The 18,093-nt window shown below is 41.8% G+C and overlaps 1 protein-coding gene across 1 annotated transcript in view; it reads left to right on the forward strand.

Annotated features, from left to right (window-relative positions):
• Positions 1-18,093, forward strand: part of OTOL1 (otolin 1) — a gene marked incomplete at its 3' end in the record, with an annotated part of 132,243 nt that overhangs the window by 55,889 nt on the left and 58,261 nt on the right. Inside the window, exon 5 of the mRNA XM_082250836.1 lies at positions 16,376-16,733. Coding sequence (XP_082106962.1) covers positions 16,376-16,733 — 358 coding nt within the window. The remainder of the gene's footprint in view (positions 1-16,375; positions 16,734-18,093) is intronic.

Raw genomic sequence — 18,093 nt, forward strand, 5'->3', positions numbered from 1 at the left:
CTTTCTCTGGCCCTAGGGGGAAGCCTCAATCCTGCTAACACCTCCAGAATACCTTGACTGGGAACTTCCAGCAGTCACACAAAAATGGCACACACTGATCATTATGAAAAAAGCGGATTGTATTAATAGATCAAAGTATAATGGTAACACAGCAGATCAGTAGTTCAGTGTCACAAATACAATGCATTTAACCCAGGTACCTTTAAAGATAGACTCAGCATGTACTGCAGCACCAAGAGCATAAACAGTAGCTCTCTGACTGAGAAATTATGTCCAAAGTAACTGTGGAGGACTAATAATAGGTACAATAGGCTATTTCACCTGAGGGCTTTCAGAAAAGGGGGGCTAGGCTTAGGCCGGTGAGTTTGATATACTACCAGCAATGCAGTTCTGCCCCCAGGTATGCAACAGGATCTAAACAATTATTTAATGTAAGCTTCTGCTGACACAGTCGGACCCTTTACCATTGGTGCGCAAAAGCAGTGCAATGTGTCTAGGGACGAAGTTTCGGAACAGTTAAGTGAGGAGTTAAATTTAGTTTGTGGGTATACCCCTTTAAGGCAGCTAGGTGACAGTAAACCCATTCAAAGGAAAGGGGACAGCAATGTAGAGAGAGGATTGGGAGGAGTTAATATTAGAGTACCATGAAGCAAGTAGTGGTGCACAAAGAGTAATTAAAATCAGAAGCCTGAAGTAAAAACAGCTTTGATGGCTACCTCTGACACAGAGGCGTAACTAGAACCTTCAGGACCCCGGTGCATGAAACCATGAAGGGCCCCCTGGACCCCTGGCTGGGGCCCTTCCCTTCAGGCCTGGGGCTCATCCCCTGGGGGTGACCTGGGGAGCACACAGGGTCTCAGAGACAGCAGAACACAAGTGAACTGGATAGGAGGGGTGGCGGGGGCAGCATACAGAGGAACCAATCTCCTCCATTTTCCTCCTGCAGCTACAGGAGGAAAAAGGAGGACAGTGATTTCTCTACATGCTGCCCCCGCCACCCCTACTATCCAGGTGTACAGGAGAGCCGCATAGGCCCCCTGGAGCATGGGGCCCGGTTGCAGTTGCAACCCCTGCAACCCCTGCAACCCCTGTAGTTACGCCCCTGCTCTGACATTATTAGCTGCTGCTCTAAGCTGAAAATGACAGAAAGTGGGTTCAGCTTCTATATAATGGGGGAAAAATGTCAATAAAGGATAACGGCCTGTCCACGGACCTGAGTTGCAAACAACAGTTAACTGTTGGTTATGGATGTTGTGCGGGTCACCGGATCCTTCTGAGGCAGTCCACAAGCATAAGCGAGTTGTCTGTAAAGGGGGCCTCCTTAAAACACCTGCAGTGATGTCAATCCGGATAAATGCAACTCGAACAGCGGTTCTGGATAATGGGTGCTCCACCATGGAATACCTCCATGGCTCAGTGCTCAGCTCAGCTCTGATACAATTCCATCAGACGCAGTCCAGCCTGGCCTGGTTTAACAAAGCGCAGCAAGACTTCAAACACTTTGTTGTTGTGTCTCTTTCCAACTCCCTGGCTCCTTCCCAGGATTTTGCTTCTATACCCTCCTTCCCCTTTTCTGGTGCTTGTGGGCCTTATAGTCATGACTGCAGCTTCACTGTGTTTCAGATTCTCCTTTGAGCCTACATCTCCCACGCTGCTCTGGGCACTTGTGTTAGAACTAGGATTAGGCAAGGTAGTAAACACTGCCATCTTGTATATCCCTAACTGTGGTATAATTCCATTTGATTGCCAGCACCATGATGTGGAAACAACTACATTATAACACAAATGATGTAGATGTACCTGGTCAGTGATATGTAGGTGGAGGTGTATGGAGGTTTAGCACCTTTAATTTAGTCAGCCTCCTTTATGTGACTTATGATCTTATGTAATTTTAAACATATTTCTGATGCAATAAAAAATGTGTTTTAGATATTTGTATTGTCCTTCAGTACCTCATAAATCAGATCCCCTATCATTCTCTGCAGATGTTGAACCTCATTTATCACTTTAGGTCTGGTTCACACCTATGCATTTTTTTAGTTCATTTTCAGTTTTGCAGAAACAAACTACAGTCCATCTAACATGGTTTCCTATGGGTCACTTTCACATCTGTGCATTATATGGAAATAGCCAGGAACTATTTTATGTTTTTTTCTTCCATAGCCTTAAATAGATCGAAAACGTGTATTGAAAAATGCATCTGGAATATGCAAACTACAACCTGCATAGGTATGAACCCAGCCTTAATGAGCACACTCAATATATTTCCCCATAAGGGGTATAATTTTATTTGACTATTTTATTATTTAACACTTTGTCTGGAGCAATCAGATACCCATGATAGTTTTCTCAAAGGCTGATGCACTTCTGATGGACAAAACCATTGAGGGGTTCCTGTGGGAGAGTTGTTAGACCCTCATTTAGGTATATACTAAGTACAAATAGATAGCTAACAAGATACCATAAAAATAAATCTTTATGATACCCTGAACTCATTTTTAAAATACTCAAATGGGGTCAGACAGCAAACAATCACTATATTTTCAGTCCAAGTCATGTAATGGGCAAATGAAAGAAGCATTCTACATGTCTCAGTGCCGATCCGATTTTTTCCTGTAAAATCCCTGTGACAATATGTAAAGGAAAATCTTTCAGGTGTGAGTTACAAGAAACACTAAAAGACAGAAATTGTAACTTTTTCTAAACTCTGAGTTTTAACCACTTCTGGACCAGAAGGTTTTACCCTCTTAATGACCAGGCCATTTTTTCAACACTGCATTGCTTTAATAGACAATTGCGCAGTCACGCGACACTATACCCAAATAAAATTGATGTCCTTTTTCCCCCCCACAAATAAAGCTTTCTTTTGTTGGTATAAGGAATAAGTCCTCGAGGCTCTAAATCGATCAGTTATTTGCCGCAGACACTCCACTTCTCATAATAGAGGCTCTAAATCGATCAGTTATTTGCCGCAGACACTCCACTTCTCATAATAGTGTCCTTAATTGAAATAAATATATAGTGTTGCGCAAATAAAAAATTATTAAATTAATTTGTGCTTAAATTATTAAAAACACAAAATATTTATATGTGACATAATATTAAAGTGCCAATAGTGCTAATAAAGTGGTAAATATAATGTAATAAAATACTCATAGAAAAGAGAAAATATATAGATATAAAAGTCCAGTGTGCAAAGTGCAAAAAGCCAATAAACAAAGTCCAAAATGTAATTCTAAAGTGATCTGTGCTCCCAGAGTGTCACAGTGGACAGCCAGCCGTGCACCCCCTTGTGAATGGGTGCTCACCTCAAATCCTTAAAAAGAGCGCATAGATTGTTATCCCAAAAGGATCATCCATCCATATCCTTCAGGGCTCCTCTCATTCACAGGAGTTGCAGCTTCAATCAATGCAGTATATATGCAAACAAAAAGACTTGCAATAGTGTATGAAATCCTTAAACAATCAGCTTTTATTAAATAAAGGTGGAAAAATCTCACTCACATTTGTAGGTGCAACACATGCACTTGGACAATAGCATCAAGTAAATGGTGGAAATCGTGGTGGTATAGTGGGAGAGACTTCACAGCGCCACCGGTCTCCACAGCGTGCACCGATAGCTGACAGCCTCACCTAGACAATAGTGTATCGCTCCGTCCGTCCTTTCCCCTCCCCTACGCGTGACGACACAGGGATCACGTGTCTTCCTCAGGGGGATATGAGACTTTTATATCTATATATTTTCTCTTTTCTATGAGTATTATATTATATTATATTTACCACTTTATTAGCACTTTAATATTATGTCACATATAAATATTTTTGGTTTTTAATAATTTAAGCACAAATTAATTAATTTAATAATTTTTTATTTGCGCAACACTATATATTTATTTCTTTTGTTGGTATTTAATCACCTGTGTGATTTTTATTGTTTGCGCTATAAACAAAAAAAGAGTGACAATTTTGAAAAAAAATATATATATTTTTCACATTCTGCTATATAACATTCCCAATAAAAAAAAAAGAATTAAAAATCAAAATTTTTCATCATTGTAGGCCAATTTATATTCTGCTACATATTTTTGGTAAAATGAATCCCAATAAGCGTATTTTGATTGGTTTGCACAAAAGTGATCTACAAACTAGGGGAAAGATTTATGTAATTTTTATTATCATTTTTTTTTACTAGTAATGGTGGCGATTTGCGATTTTTAGCGGAACTGCGACATTGCGGCAGACAGATCGGACCCCTAACTGACATTTTTGACACTTTTGGGGGGACCAGTGACATTAGTACAGTAATCAGTGCTAAAAACATGCACTGTTACTGTAATAATGGCACTGGCAGAGAAGGAGTAAACCCAGGGGCGATAAAATAGTTAGATGTGAGTCTAGGGGGTGCTTTCTAACTGTGAGGGGGATGGGCTTGTGGAATCAACATAGAGACCTGTGATCCTAAATAGTAGGATCACAGGCGCTCTGTGTTCATTCCAAAGAGAATAAGGATCTGCTGTGTTTACAACAGCAGACTGTCATTTTCTCTCCACGGGGAGCGATCTCGGGTGCCTGGCAGCAATCGCGGTCGCCACCCCTGTGGATTGGCTTCCTCTCTGCCTAATGGGGGTGCGCGCCCCCCCTGAACTCCCGCTCCTGCGAACCGACGTACCTATACGCCGGTTCGCGCAGCCGAGCCAGCCTGCCGCAGTATATCTGCGACAGGAGGTCGGCAAGTGGTTAGCTAAATGTTTCCTCATACAGAGTCAAATGTTATACAATTTGAATTATTGTGATACAGTTACAGTATGTAACAGTCTGACTGTTGGCAAAAACGATCCTCTAGAGATTTAAAGTATAACTAAAGACAAAACTTGTACTTGGATAGAGTGGAGAGTTATAAGAACCCCCTTTCAATTTTTATTGCTGTCTGTGCCCCCGTTAAGGAGATACAGCTCTTCCTATCTGTAATATTTAACATTATAATTGAAAGTGAAAGTAAAAGAAAATCCCAAATTTTAGGTTGTCCCCTGAAAAGTAATAGAGGGGAAATCTTCCAATGGGGACACTAGTTCTGGTGAGCCGGGGGTCCCCAAAGAATTTCCTTATTTTTCAGGGATTTCCTCTCACTTCCAGTTTGGCTATGAGACAGAAAGTGAAGAAAAATCCCTACAATGGGACACAGATGGTGGAAAAAAAAAATCTGACGGGGGTAACCCTCCCTTGCTCTATCCAAAATGAAAAAAAAAAGTTTTGCCTATAGTTCTACTTTAAGTAGATTGTTTGAAAATTAGAAGAGGTGTAAAAACTCTGAGTTGGTTCTTATTAGTATTTTGGTATTAACCACTTGCTGACTGCCTAACGCAGATCTACGTCGGCAGTCAGCCCCTCACAGGCAAATCGACGTAGGTCTACGTCGCTAGCCTGTGAGGGTCTAGGGAGCGAGCGCGCGCCCCCAGAGGCGCGCTCCCGCGCGGTCACGCACCCCCCCCCCCGCGCGTGTGACCGGCGGACCCGATGTCCGCCGGTCACTCTGCGATCGGCGGGGGAGAGGGAGAAAGTCAGGCGGCTTGTGTAAACAAGCTGCCTGTCATTCTCCCCGGTGTATGAAGGATGATCATACGGTTCTACTATGTAGAACCGTCGATCACTCTTCATACATCTGAAGCCACAGCCAATCACAGTAGAAAGCACGCCCCTAGGGACACACACAGCCCCTCCCTCTCAAATAAAGTTAACCCCTTCACTACCATATGTATAGCACTGATTACTGTAGAAATGTCACTGGTAACCCCAAAAGTGTCAAAAATGTCAGTCAAGGGTCCGATCTGTCCGCCGCAATGTCGCAGTACCGCAAACAAATCGCAGATCGCCGCCATTACGCGTTAAAAAAAAACAACAAAAATGACAAAAATCTTTCCCTTTGTTAGTAAACGCGATAACTTTTGCGCAAACCAATCAAAATACGCTTTTTGCGATTTTTTTTTACCAAACATAGGTAGCATAAAACAAATTGGCCGAAAATGTTAAAAAATTTAGATTTTTACATTTTTTTGGGGGGGAATTTCATATAAAAAAATGTAAAAAATATTGCTATTTTTGCAAAATTGACGCTCTTTTTTTGTTTATAGCGCGTGATCAAAAAATCGCACAGGTGATCAAATACCACCAAAAGAAAGCTCTGTTTGTGGGAAAAAAAGGACGCCAAATTCGTTTAGGTACAGCGTTTTTGACCGCGCAATTGTCCGTTTAAGTCACGCAGTGCCGAATCGCAAAATACCCCCTGGTCAGGAAGGGGGTAAAATCTTCCGGGGCTTAAGTGGTTAAGTTATCACTATGTATACCTCGGAATGAAGACTCTTCCAGTGTACATTAATCTAAATTGGTTGCTATTTTGGTTAACATGGTACTGCTCTGCACTCATTCTCAGAATAACTCCTCCATTATAGTTTTAGGCCTAATCGCTTTTAAAAGCTATTAATTGTTCATTACAAGAGAGGAATAAAACTGTACATCAGTGTATTCTGATGACTTTCTCAATACCAGCCACTCCAAAAAATCAAAGTAAAAGCAATCTATTAAAGAACAGAGAAAAATGATTGACACTGCTCCATAAAATGAGAAGAGGCATTTGCTGAAGGCAGGAATTACTGGAACATAATGCACTGATACTGAAACATGTGGCGTCTCAGCCATGCTTCTGATATGAAACTAATGTATTTCAATTTTGATATGAGAAATAGAATGATTATTTCTTCTCCCTTCGGAATGAATACTGCTTCTCAAAACTGCTCTCGGAAGGGTCATCGCCTTCGCCTCTGCATATCCACACAGTGAGCATCTTTCCATCTGTTTCCTATTTGCCATATTTGCTTTATGCATTTTATGTTATTTGCTATATATTAAACATTCTAAATAAAACAAAAATGAATCATGTATGATGCATGACCCAAGCACACCAAATAAAAATTCCATTGCGTGAGACATTTTGCATAAAAACCTGTGAGCAAGGCAGATGATACAAGTACTAATTTCACATGAGCACAGAGGAATAGTTGGAGATTGAATTATTATGAAAATAAAAAGAGAAGCGGTGGATGGATGGTGAAAACTATAAATACATGGCACATGATCCTCAGGAATGCTCAGTGTGCATATTACAAAAATTGATCATTTGTCTCACGTCTTGCAGAATAATTTCATTGGGTGGATTTTAATATATATTATAGATTATGCTCGAATAATGGTGTAACGTGATTACAAAGAATTCTAGCTTCAAACGTGATACAAAAGGGCCAAGGAGGGCACTTGGTAATGTAAATGTTGTTAAGAACATTAAACTAAAAGAGGTCTTAACACAGATTAGATACCATGGAACTGCTTGTTATTGGTCATTTTTTATCATTGAGACTGTCTATGGCTGTCCATTTGATTGGGATTTCTTGATTGGTTCCTTACATTTGGCCCAGAACTGTCAAATAAAGGCAGGGAGAGTTCTCAGCCCCGTGTTAGCTCCCTCAAACTACCATGACATTGAACTCATATACAATTTTGCACATTTTATTTGTTTATTGAAATTTCTCCTTTGAAAATTACATAGTTACATAGTAGGTGAGGTTGAATAAAGACAATAGTCCATCCAGTTCAACCTGTGTAGGTGTGTGTGGCTGTAATCATCTCACATAGCCCTGAATGTTCTGATCCTTGAGATGTACATCTAAGAGTCTTTTGAAAGCCACCATACTACCCGCAGAAACCACCTCTTGTGGTAGAGAATTCCACAATCTTGTAGCCCTAACGGTAAAGAACCCCCCATGTTGCCTGAGGTTAAAACGCTTCTCCTCTAATCGCATTGTATGCCCTCGAGTCCTCATGCAATCCCTTCGACTGAACAGCTTTTTTTCTAAGCTGAGATGCCCATTGAGATATTTATAAATTGCTATCATGTCCCCCTTCAGGCGTCTCTTCTCCAGGGAGAATAAATCAAGCGATTGCAGACGCTCTTCATAATTAAGGTCCTCAAATCCCCTAATCAGTTTAGTTGGCCTTCTCTGGACTCACTCCAGCTCCAACACATCCCTCCTGAGGACTGGCGACCAGAACTGGACAGAATACTCCAGATGTGGTCGGACCAGAGTTTTATAAAGTGGAAGGATTATAGTCTTATCTTGGGAATACATCCCTTTCTTTATGCATGCTAATATTCTGCTGGCTTTGGCAGCTGCCGCTTGACATTGCATGCTGTTGCCTAATCTATCATCAACCAAGACTCCCAGATCCTTCTCCATTTTTGATTCCCCCAAGGGTTCCCCTCCTAACGTGTATTGTGCTTTTATGTTTCTAGTCCCCAAGTGCAAAACCTTACACATCTCCACATTAAACCTCATTTGCCATGTCGTAGCCCACTCCGTTATTTTGTCCAGGTCATTCTGTAGGATATCTGCTTCATGCTGTGCAGTTATTGCCCTGGCCAATTTTGTGTCATCTGCAAAAACTGATATCGAACTCCTGATCCCGACCTCAATGCTGTTTATGAATAAATTGAACAAGGTTGGTCCCAGGACTGAGCCTTGGGGGACCCCGCTTACCACCTCGGACCAGTCTGAGTATGCGCTGTTTATTACCACCCTTTGGACACGCCCTTTTAGCCAGTTCCATATCGAAGAGCAAACCCTGCTGTCGATACCTGCAGACCTTATTTTATAAATTAAGCGCTTATGGGGAACTGTATCAAACGCCTTAGCGAAATCCAAGTACACCACATCCACTGGTCTGCCCCTATCTAGCTCAAAGCTCACCTCCTCGTAGAATGTTAAGAGATTGGTTTGACAAGAACCAATTGTCATTACAGTTGTCATTGAATCAAGTACACCCCAACTGGCACCTTTTTCTTCATCTGGTATTCCAGTGACAACTATCAGTGGGGCACAGACAAACAACTGAAACTTCTAAAACTTTCCCACGCTGTTCATATACAGTAGCTGTAACTTAGCGGGAAGTGGAGGTACCTGTTGGACTGCTGCACAGAGAACAGCAGTCCTTTTTTACATCAAATTGGCAGAGGACAGGCTGATTTAAAGCCCAGCTCTGGAAAAATTGCAACTTATTTGTAGTGGTCTGGCTGCACCCACACTAAATGTGTTAATTGCTTGTTTAGGCCCTTGGCTCCTCCATGCTACTAGACTTGTCCCCACAATGTTTTTACCCATACACTTCAGCGGTCTAAGGTCCTGATGTCACCAAGATTCAGGGTCCATAGCTCTGCACTGGACATGATGATGCCAAGGGATATTCTGCCGGTGAAGAGTAGGGGAATGCTGTCTGGTTGGGAGGTGGGGGATCAGGTAAGTATAAGCATTTTTACTCTCCCCTACATTAAATGAGCAGTTACCCTCTGCAGTACACGTAAACCCCACTGCAAAGGGAACATTTTCAAGTTTTCTGGAGTTGGGCTTTACGGGAACTGGAGCTGCTTTATTGACAAAACACCAGTAAGACAATGTTCACTTAGTGTTGCAGAACTTTAATGTGTTTACAATATTTTTTTTAGGAAACCTCAATTGGGCTTATAGTGTTCTTTTTAAACAACAATGGAACAGTGGGCAGTGGACACCCATCAAAATCAGCGCCATGTTAAAGTAGACCAGATCTTAAAAACAAAAGGTCTGCTATGTTATATGAAACATTCAGAAATGATATTTATGCACAGTGCAACATTTTCCTTTTGTGCTGAATTCCTCCTCAAAATAGCATTGCATTTCCTGGTACTTGGAAAGGTGGGTAAGGAGTACCCGCGTCCAGGAGGATACAAGTCGGAAGACTGCATTAGACCTGCATTAGAAGGCATTTGCTGAAAATAGCAACAAGTACATTGAATCAATGCGTTTTAGGGGAACAGTGACTGCCCCTTCTTGTAAAGGGGTAAGGTTCCCAAACAGGAGTGTCAATAGCAAAAAGTCAGGGATAACTGTCAGAATGTCAGCTGAGTTTATAGAGGCAGCATGTGCTCATGTGCTTGCAGCCTCAGGGCTGTATATCTGCAGTGTAAAATCTATGTTACTACTGCCTCTGATTGTTAGTCTCATGGGATTTGGTGATGTCACCAACCACTTAAGCTCCAGAAGATTTTATCCCCTTCATGATCAGGCCGTTTTTTGCTATTTAGCACTATGCTACTTTAACTGGTAATTGAGCAGTCATGCAACACTTTACCCAGATAAAATGTATATCCTTTTTTCACATAAATAGAGCTTTAGGTATTTGATTACTGGGATTTTTATTTCTTAATATATAAACAAAATAAGACTAAGTGCCGGTTCACACTGGGGCGACCTGTGAGGCGACCTGGTCGCCTCACAGGTCGCCGCAGGTCGCCACCCATAGGGAAGCTGCGGACCCGTTCTAATAGGAGCGACACAAGTCGCTCCGACCTAGAAAAAGGGTCCGGAGCTTCTTTGGGGCGACCAGGAGGCGACCGCCATAGACTTCAATGTTATGAAGTCCGTGGCGGCCGCTCCGAGGTCGCGGCGCGCTGCTCGCACCGCGATCTCGGAGGTCGCCCCTGCAAGTAGCGTCGCGGTAATGTGAACCGGCGCTGAACATTTTGAAAAAACAAAAACAAAACAATAGTATTTACTTTCTATTATAAAACATATCCAATAAAAAAATGTAAAAATTCTGCATCCTTTTAGGTTAAAATGTATTCTGCTACATGTCTTTGCTAAAAAAATCCCAATAAGTGTATATTAATTGTTTTGCATGAAAATTATCTACAAACGATATAGTTTATATACTAGAATTTAAAAATAAAAATGTTATACTACCAAATGCGTTGATCAGCTGACATCACCAGTGACACTAATACAGTAATCAATGCCAAAAACATATACTGTCACTGATCTAATGACACTGGCTGGGAAGGGGTTAACATTAAAGGCCCCTTTCACACATACAGGCCGTTTGTATGTTTTTCATCCATCCGTTAATGGATGAAAAACAGACATCAATGCATCTCTATGGAAAAACAGACATTAATGCATCTCTATGGAAAAATGGACATCAATGCATCTCTATGGAAAAACAGATGTAAATGGATCATCTTCCATTTACATCTGTTAACATCTGCATCCATCATCATACATTTTTTTAAATGAACCAAAGCTCGTATTTTTCTTCCATAAAAAAAAAACGGATCGGATGAAAAAACTGATGTAAACTGACAAATGGTCCATTTTCCATCCGTTTTTGTATTGTTAGTGGATGTAAAAAAGAACTGAGCAGAAACGGATGAGAAGTTGATGAAAAACTGATAAAAAAAACTGATGAGCAGCTAATGGAAAACTGATAAAAACTTTATCTGTTTTGATGTGAATGAACTGATGAAATGGACTGTCTGCATGTGTGAAAGGGGCCTTAGGGGCAAATAAAGGGTTTACTGTGTGCCTAACAATGTATAGTGTGTATAGTATTTGCTACTTTTACTGAATGATGTGCCCGCTTCTACTCCCTGCTTTTCAGGGAGAAAAAAAAAAACTAACACATTGCTGCTGTCTGTAGAGAGCCCCGTGTTACCAACACAGGGCTCTCTTCTGTCATTCGATTAGCCCGCTGATCGGCTTGTGTTGTAATGAATAGCAACACCAGCTGGGGTGGCGGGCGGGGCGTGCGCGCACCCCCTACTAAAAACACCAAATCACGTACATGTTCGTAATTGGGTGCAGCAGGGCCACCCTGCCACAGTATAAGTATGGTGAGCAGTCCTAAACTGGTCAATGTGTGGTTCATTGTTCTCCCTGCTGGAAACTGACAAGAGGAAGAATATACCAAGATGGCCCTATCCAGACAGTGAAAAAGTGCAGAACAAGGCCTGGGAGAACCTCAGGCGATGCTGAAAACTAGTAATTTGCCATTGCAAAATGTATTTTTGGGCAGATCTTTCATAGTTCAGTTCTTCATTAATGCTCTGCAAACACTGGCCATTTTCTAAAGTCAAGAAGTCTACTCTTTTACCCTTTAGGAGGTACAGTATGTCACACTGGGGTTAATTTACTAAAACTGGGGAGTGCAAAATCTGGTACAACTGTGCAGGGCCAGAACAAGGAGTGGGCAGAAGAGACAGCTGCCCTGGGCATTGTGGTATCATGAGGTGGGGGGCACCACAAGTAAATGGGAAGGGGGGATTTGTGTTGGGAAGGAGAAGTTGGAGGGTGGCAGAGGATAAGAATTACTCTAGGAGGGGAAATTTGAGAGGGGGTGCTAGGAATGGTGATTTGGGGGATATGAGGAAGAGGATTGGTGCAATGAGGGGGGATTTGGGAGTTTTGTGCTAGAAGAGATGATATGGTAGAGGGGGGCAGGGGATTTCTGCTAGGAGGGGACATTTTTTTTTTGGGAGGGGGGGTTAGTGCTAGTAGGGATAATTAGGGATGATTCATGTTAGGAGTGGGGGGATTTTTGCTAGGAGGGGGGAATGGGAGTGGATTTGTGTTAGGAGGGGTGTTTTTTTTTTGGGGGGGGGGGGATTTGGCAAGAGAGAGAATTTAAGCTTGAAGGGTGGGGGGGGGGCAAAGATTTGTGCTGGCAGGGGGGATTTCAGTGGGGGGGGGGCAGATTTCTACTGGAAGGGGAAGGGGGATTTATGCTTAGGGGGTTAGCATGCAGATTAGTGCTCCATTTTTTTTTTGGGAGGGGGGGTTTGCTGACACATAATGTAGGGGGGGAGGGGGGCAGTTTGGTATGTAGATGATCTTGTCCCAGCACTGTCACTATGCATGGTAGCCAATCAGCTTCTAACTCCAGCTTGTTCAATTAGGCTTTGACAATAAAACCTGGAAGCTGATGTCTAATGTCCAATTTTCCTCTAAAGCACCTAAATGTTTAGGTAATGTTGCAGTGGGCAAACAGAGGAGTTAGCACCCGAACCATAAAACACATTAGCCTGTATCTTTGTATACTTAGATTCAGAGCTATTTAGATGCCAGTCACTAAAGTGATGTACAGTATCTCACAAAAGTGAGTACACCCTCTCATTTTTGTAAATATTTTATCATATCTTTTCATGTGACAACACTGAAGAAATTACACTTTGCTTCAATGTAAAGTAGTTAGTATACAGCTTGTATAACAGTATACATTTGCTGCCCCTTCAAAATAACTCAACACACAGCCATTAAAAGTAAGCACACCACTAAGTTAACCACTCGCCGACTGCCGCACGAGTATTTACTGCGGCGGTCAGCCCCGTACAGGCAAAGTGACGTAGAACTACGTCACTAGCCTGTGAGCCTCTAGGGGGCAAGCGCGCACCACCGGAGGCGTGCTCCCGCCCCCGCTCGTCCCGATGTCCGCCGGCCACTCACGATCTCCCCGTGGAGAGGGAGAAAGGCAGGCGGCTGATGTAAACAAAGCCGCCTGTCATTCTCCCTGATGAAAGAACAGAGATCATACGATCCTGCTATGTAGGATCGTATGTCTCTGTGCTTACATCACTAGCCACACCCCTTTACAGTTAGAAGCACGCCCCTAGGGAAACACTTAACCCCTGCATCACCAATAAAGTTAACCCCTTCCCTGCCAGTGTCATTTTTACAGTAACAGTGCATATGTATAGCACTGATTACTGTAGTAATGTCACTGGTAACCCCAAAAGTGTCAAAAATGTCAGTCAAGGGTCCGATCTGTCCGCCGAAATGTCGCAGTCCCGCAAAAAAAATCACAGATCGCCGCCATTACTAGTTAAAAAAAAAAAACACCAAAAATGACAGAAATCTTTCCCTTAGTTAGTAAACGCAATAACTTTTGCGCAAACCAATCAAAATAAGCTTATTGTGAATTTTTTTACCAAACATATGTAGCAGAAAACAAATTGGCCTAAAATGTTAAACATTTTTGATTTTTACATTTTTTTGGGGGGGAATTACATATAAAAAAATTTGAAAAATATTGTTATTTTTTCAAAATTGTCGCTCTTTTTTTGTTTATAGCCCAAAAAGTAAAAAAATCGCACAGGTGATCAAATACCACCAAAAGAAAGCTCTGTTTGTGGGAAAAAAAGGACGTCAATTTCATTTGGGTACAGCGTCGCACAACCGCGCAATTGTCCGTTAAAGTCACGCAGTGCCGAATCGCAAAATAGGGCCTGGTCAGGAAGGGGGTAAAATCTTCCGGGGCTTAAGTGGTTAAAATATCCAAATTGGGCCCAAAGTTTCAATATTTTGTGTGGCCACCATTATTTTTCGGCACTGCCTTAACCCTCTTGGGCATGAACTTCACCAGAGCTTCACAGGTTGCCACTAGAGTCCTTTTCCACTCCATCATGATGACATCAAAGAGCTGGTGGATGTTAGAGACCTTGCACTCCTTCACCTTCCATTTGAAGATGCCCCACAGATGCTCAATAGGGTTTAGGTCTGGACACATACTTGGCCAGTCCATCACCTTTGCCCTCAGCTTCTTTAGCAAGGCAGTGGCCATCTTGGAGATGTGTTTGGGGTCGTTATCATGTTGGAATACTGCCCTATGATCCAGTCTCCGAAGGGAGGCATCATGCTCTGCTTCAATATCTCACAGTACATGTAGGCATTCATGGTTCCCAAAATGAACTGTAGCTCCCCAGTGCTGGCAGCACTCATGCAGCCCCAGACCATAACACTCCCAATACCATGCTTGACTGTAGGAAAGACACACTTGTCTTTGTACTCCTCACCTGGTTGCAGCCACACACGCTTGACACCATCTGAACCAAAGAGGTGTATCTTGTTCTCATCAGACCACAGGGCATGGTTCCAATAATCCATGTCCTTAGTCTGCTTGTCTTCAGCAAACTGTTTGCGGGCATTCTTGTGCATCATCTTTACAAGAGGCTTTTTTCTGGGACGACCAATTTGATGCTGTTTGCAACTTATGGTCTGAGCACTGACAGGCTGACCCCCCCACCGCTTCAACCTCTGCAGCAATGCTGGCAGCACTCATACGTCTATTTCCCAAAGACAACCTCTGGATATGACGCGGAGCACGTGCACTCAACTTCTTTGGTCGACCACGGTGAGTCCTGTTCTGAGTGCAACCTGTCAAATTGCTATATGGTCTTGGCCACCGTGCTGCAGCTCAGTTTCAGGGTCTTGGCAATTTTCTTATAGCCTAGGCCATCTTTATTTGAAGCAACAATTCTTTTTTTCAGATTCTCAGAGAGTTCTTTCCCATGAGGGGCCATGTTGAACTTCCAGTGACTAGTATGAGAGAGTGAGAGCGATAACACAAAATTTAAAACACCTACTCCCCATTCACATCTGATACCTTGTAACACTAACGAGTCACATGACATCGGGGAGGGAAAATGGCTAATTGGGCCCAATCTTGACATTTTAACTTAGGGGTGTACTCACTTTTGTTGCCAGCGGATTAGACATTAAGGGCTATGTGTTGAGTTATTTTGAGTGGACAGCAAATTGACACTGTTATACAAGCTGTACACTCACTACTTTACATTGTAGCAAAGTGTCATTTCCTCAGTGCTGTCACATGAAAAGATATAATAAAATATTTACAAAAATGTGAGGGGTGTACTCACTTTTGTGAGACACTGCAGATATCTGCACATTATAAGTGGGAGACTAAAAGCAAGCACGTTGAACAAGTAGGCTTTGTTTCTGAATCAATTTAAATGCAAAATGATCCTTGTCAACAGGGTTGTAAATGTTACCTCTTCTTTGGCAAAGTCATTTCATTACTTATTGCACTATCCTGCTTACGATATCAAATGTTAAAAAAAAAAACAAAAACGGATAACTGTTGTGGAACAACACAAAGAAAACCGTGGTTTAAAGTCCTGATGATAGCAATAAGTTGCAGTACAACACTGTATCTGTAGTGGATGGAACATAAATACAAATTTTTTCGTTTTTCATCTGTGGTATAATTCAATTCAAAGCAATATCCCAGTATTATGGTATGTAAACAGTATACTAACTCAGCACAAACTTTTAAAATATTATTGCTTTGTGAATGTGTTCATAAACTGTGGAGCTCTTTCTTTCCTGCTATGCAGTTTTATTTCTTAAGCGTAGATTTAGAAGCAGTCCTTCAGTCAGCGATTTAATGGCAGGATTGGGTACATTTTCAGCATTACTGTAATTCTAAATGGGCACATTTGTCTACATCGGCATAGCTTCTCAACACCATAAATCCAAAAGTACAATAAGCAGCCTAGCTGGAAGTGTCAGGCAGGAGATCACAGATGGGATTGGCACAAAGACCTTGCATAGTGTATGCACGTTTTAAATCTAGTTTCCATAATACCAGATTGCTAAAAAGGAAGCTGACTGAAATATAGAAGCTTGGCATGAATAATGCATCCTTTTCTCTTTTTGACAGATAAAAAATGGGAACTTTATCTTGGCCTACAGCGACTTTTATAACTATGGTTGCTACAGTTTACTTGGAAGCAAAGACAACACCACCGACCAAGTCCCCTAAAAAAGTGTACAACATGGAGATTGTGAATGTTTTCGAGACTTCACTTGCACCGCCAACAGAGGAGACTCTTTTCACTGACATGCTTGAAACCAGTGATACCACCACTGAACTGGCCACTTTAAACCCTGATTTCAGGACTGCCACCACTCTTTACCCTTTTGACAATTTTACTCTTGAAACAGCTGATTTTTTCTTTAACTGCTGTGACTGCTGTACACCTGTTGCTGGACCGAAGGGGGATCCTGGACCAATGGGACTTCCAGGTAAATGAAACATAAAAATAATTTTTCATTATTGTGTTTTGGGCATATAGGCTGTTCACTTAGTAAGGAAAGTTGCACTTTGCAAGGGAATTAGTCCCTGAGCTCAGTAAGTGTTGTTATTTGTAAAGAATACCCAATAGAGTACATGGAAAAAAAAAATTGATCGGCGGCTCTGTAGTGCCCAGCATCTAATTTTGGACCTACGGCCAGCAGTTCACACTATGCAGTGGAGAGGGGAGGGGCCTCTGACCCAGGCGGGCACTAGCTTCAGTACACAAGTAAGTCGCTCTGCTTGTGCACTGTAGCTGGTACCTGCCCAGGTCCGAGATCCCTCTCCACTGTATGGCATGTATGATTCCTGCTGTCTTGGGCCCCCCCCCCATTGTGGTGGAAAACTAGGGCCCAGTCTAAAGTGCTATCTTTGCAACCCTGGTAGTTTAGCCGCTGCCTAGTGTTCTTGATTGAGACAAGTACACACTATAGAGGGATATGCTTTGTTCATATTTCATGTCTGAGGTTTAAAACCACTTTAACTCAAAATCTCTGGAATTCATAAAGGCTGGTGCAGACATGGTCTTGTGTGTGTTCTAAAAGCGGCGCAGCATGCACTAAATTCATGTAATTGTCTAGAACATGTACTTAAATCTTGTGCAGGCTGCACCACTTTTAGAATGCATGTGAGACACTTTTGCAAGATCTGTTTGCACCAGAGAGTCGGTCTTAATTACCTCCACTTTCGTAAGATACAAACTTTTGGTATTGTATTTTGAATTTGGTGCAGGCATTGCACCACAATGTAAAAGTGGGGCTTTTTAAAACTATCTAAATTTGGAACATGTATTGATATCAGAGCCCAAAGTGTCACAGATGGTTCATTAAATGTGGCGCAACACATTACCAAGAAGGATTAACTCCAGAAAAGTGTCGCTGCAGCTTTAATAAATTCCCCCAATAAATGTTAGCCCATTTACTAACACAAAGCAAAGGCACTTTGCTACCCTGTTCTAACTTTGTAATATTCACACAGTGTCGTATTTGCTCATTATGGCCCAATGATTGAGAATAGGACACACACAGGTAACAAGAGGAAACTGAAAATTGTTACTTTCATATGCTGAAGTAACTAAAATGAAAAAAATAATAATAATAATTATCAGGAAAATGTCAGATGACATAGAACAGATTAAAAAAGTTACCTGAATTTCACATTTTAGCATTAAAAGTAAAGTTACATTTTTATAACTAAATGGCAAAGTAACCTTCTATTGAGGACATACTATAATGGACTTCTAGAGGACAAAGAAAGCTGTTGTTACAGCCCAATATGTTATTGCAATTCTAATGCTTTTGCTGTGAAATC

This window comes from Pelophylax lessonae (genome assembly GCF_965119305.1).
Source record: "Pelophylax lessonae genome assembly, chromosome: 3".
Lineage (NCBI taxonomy): Eukaryota > Metazoa > Chordata > Amphibia > Anura > Ranidae > Pelophylax > Pelophylax lessonae.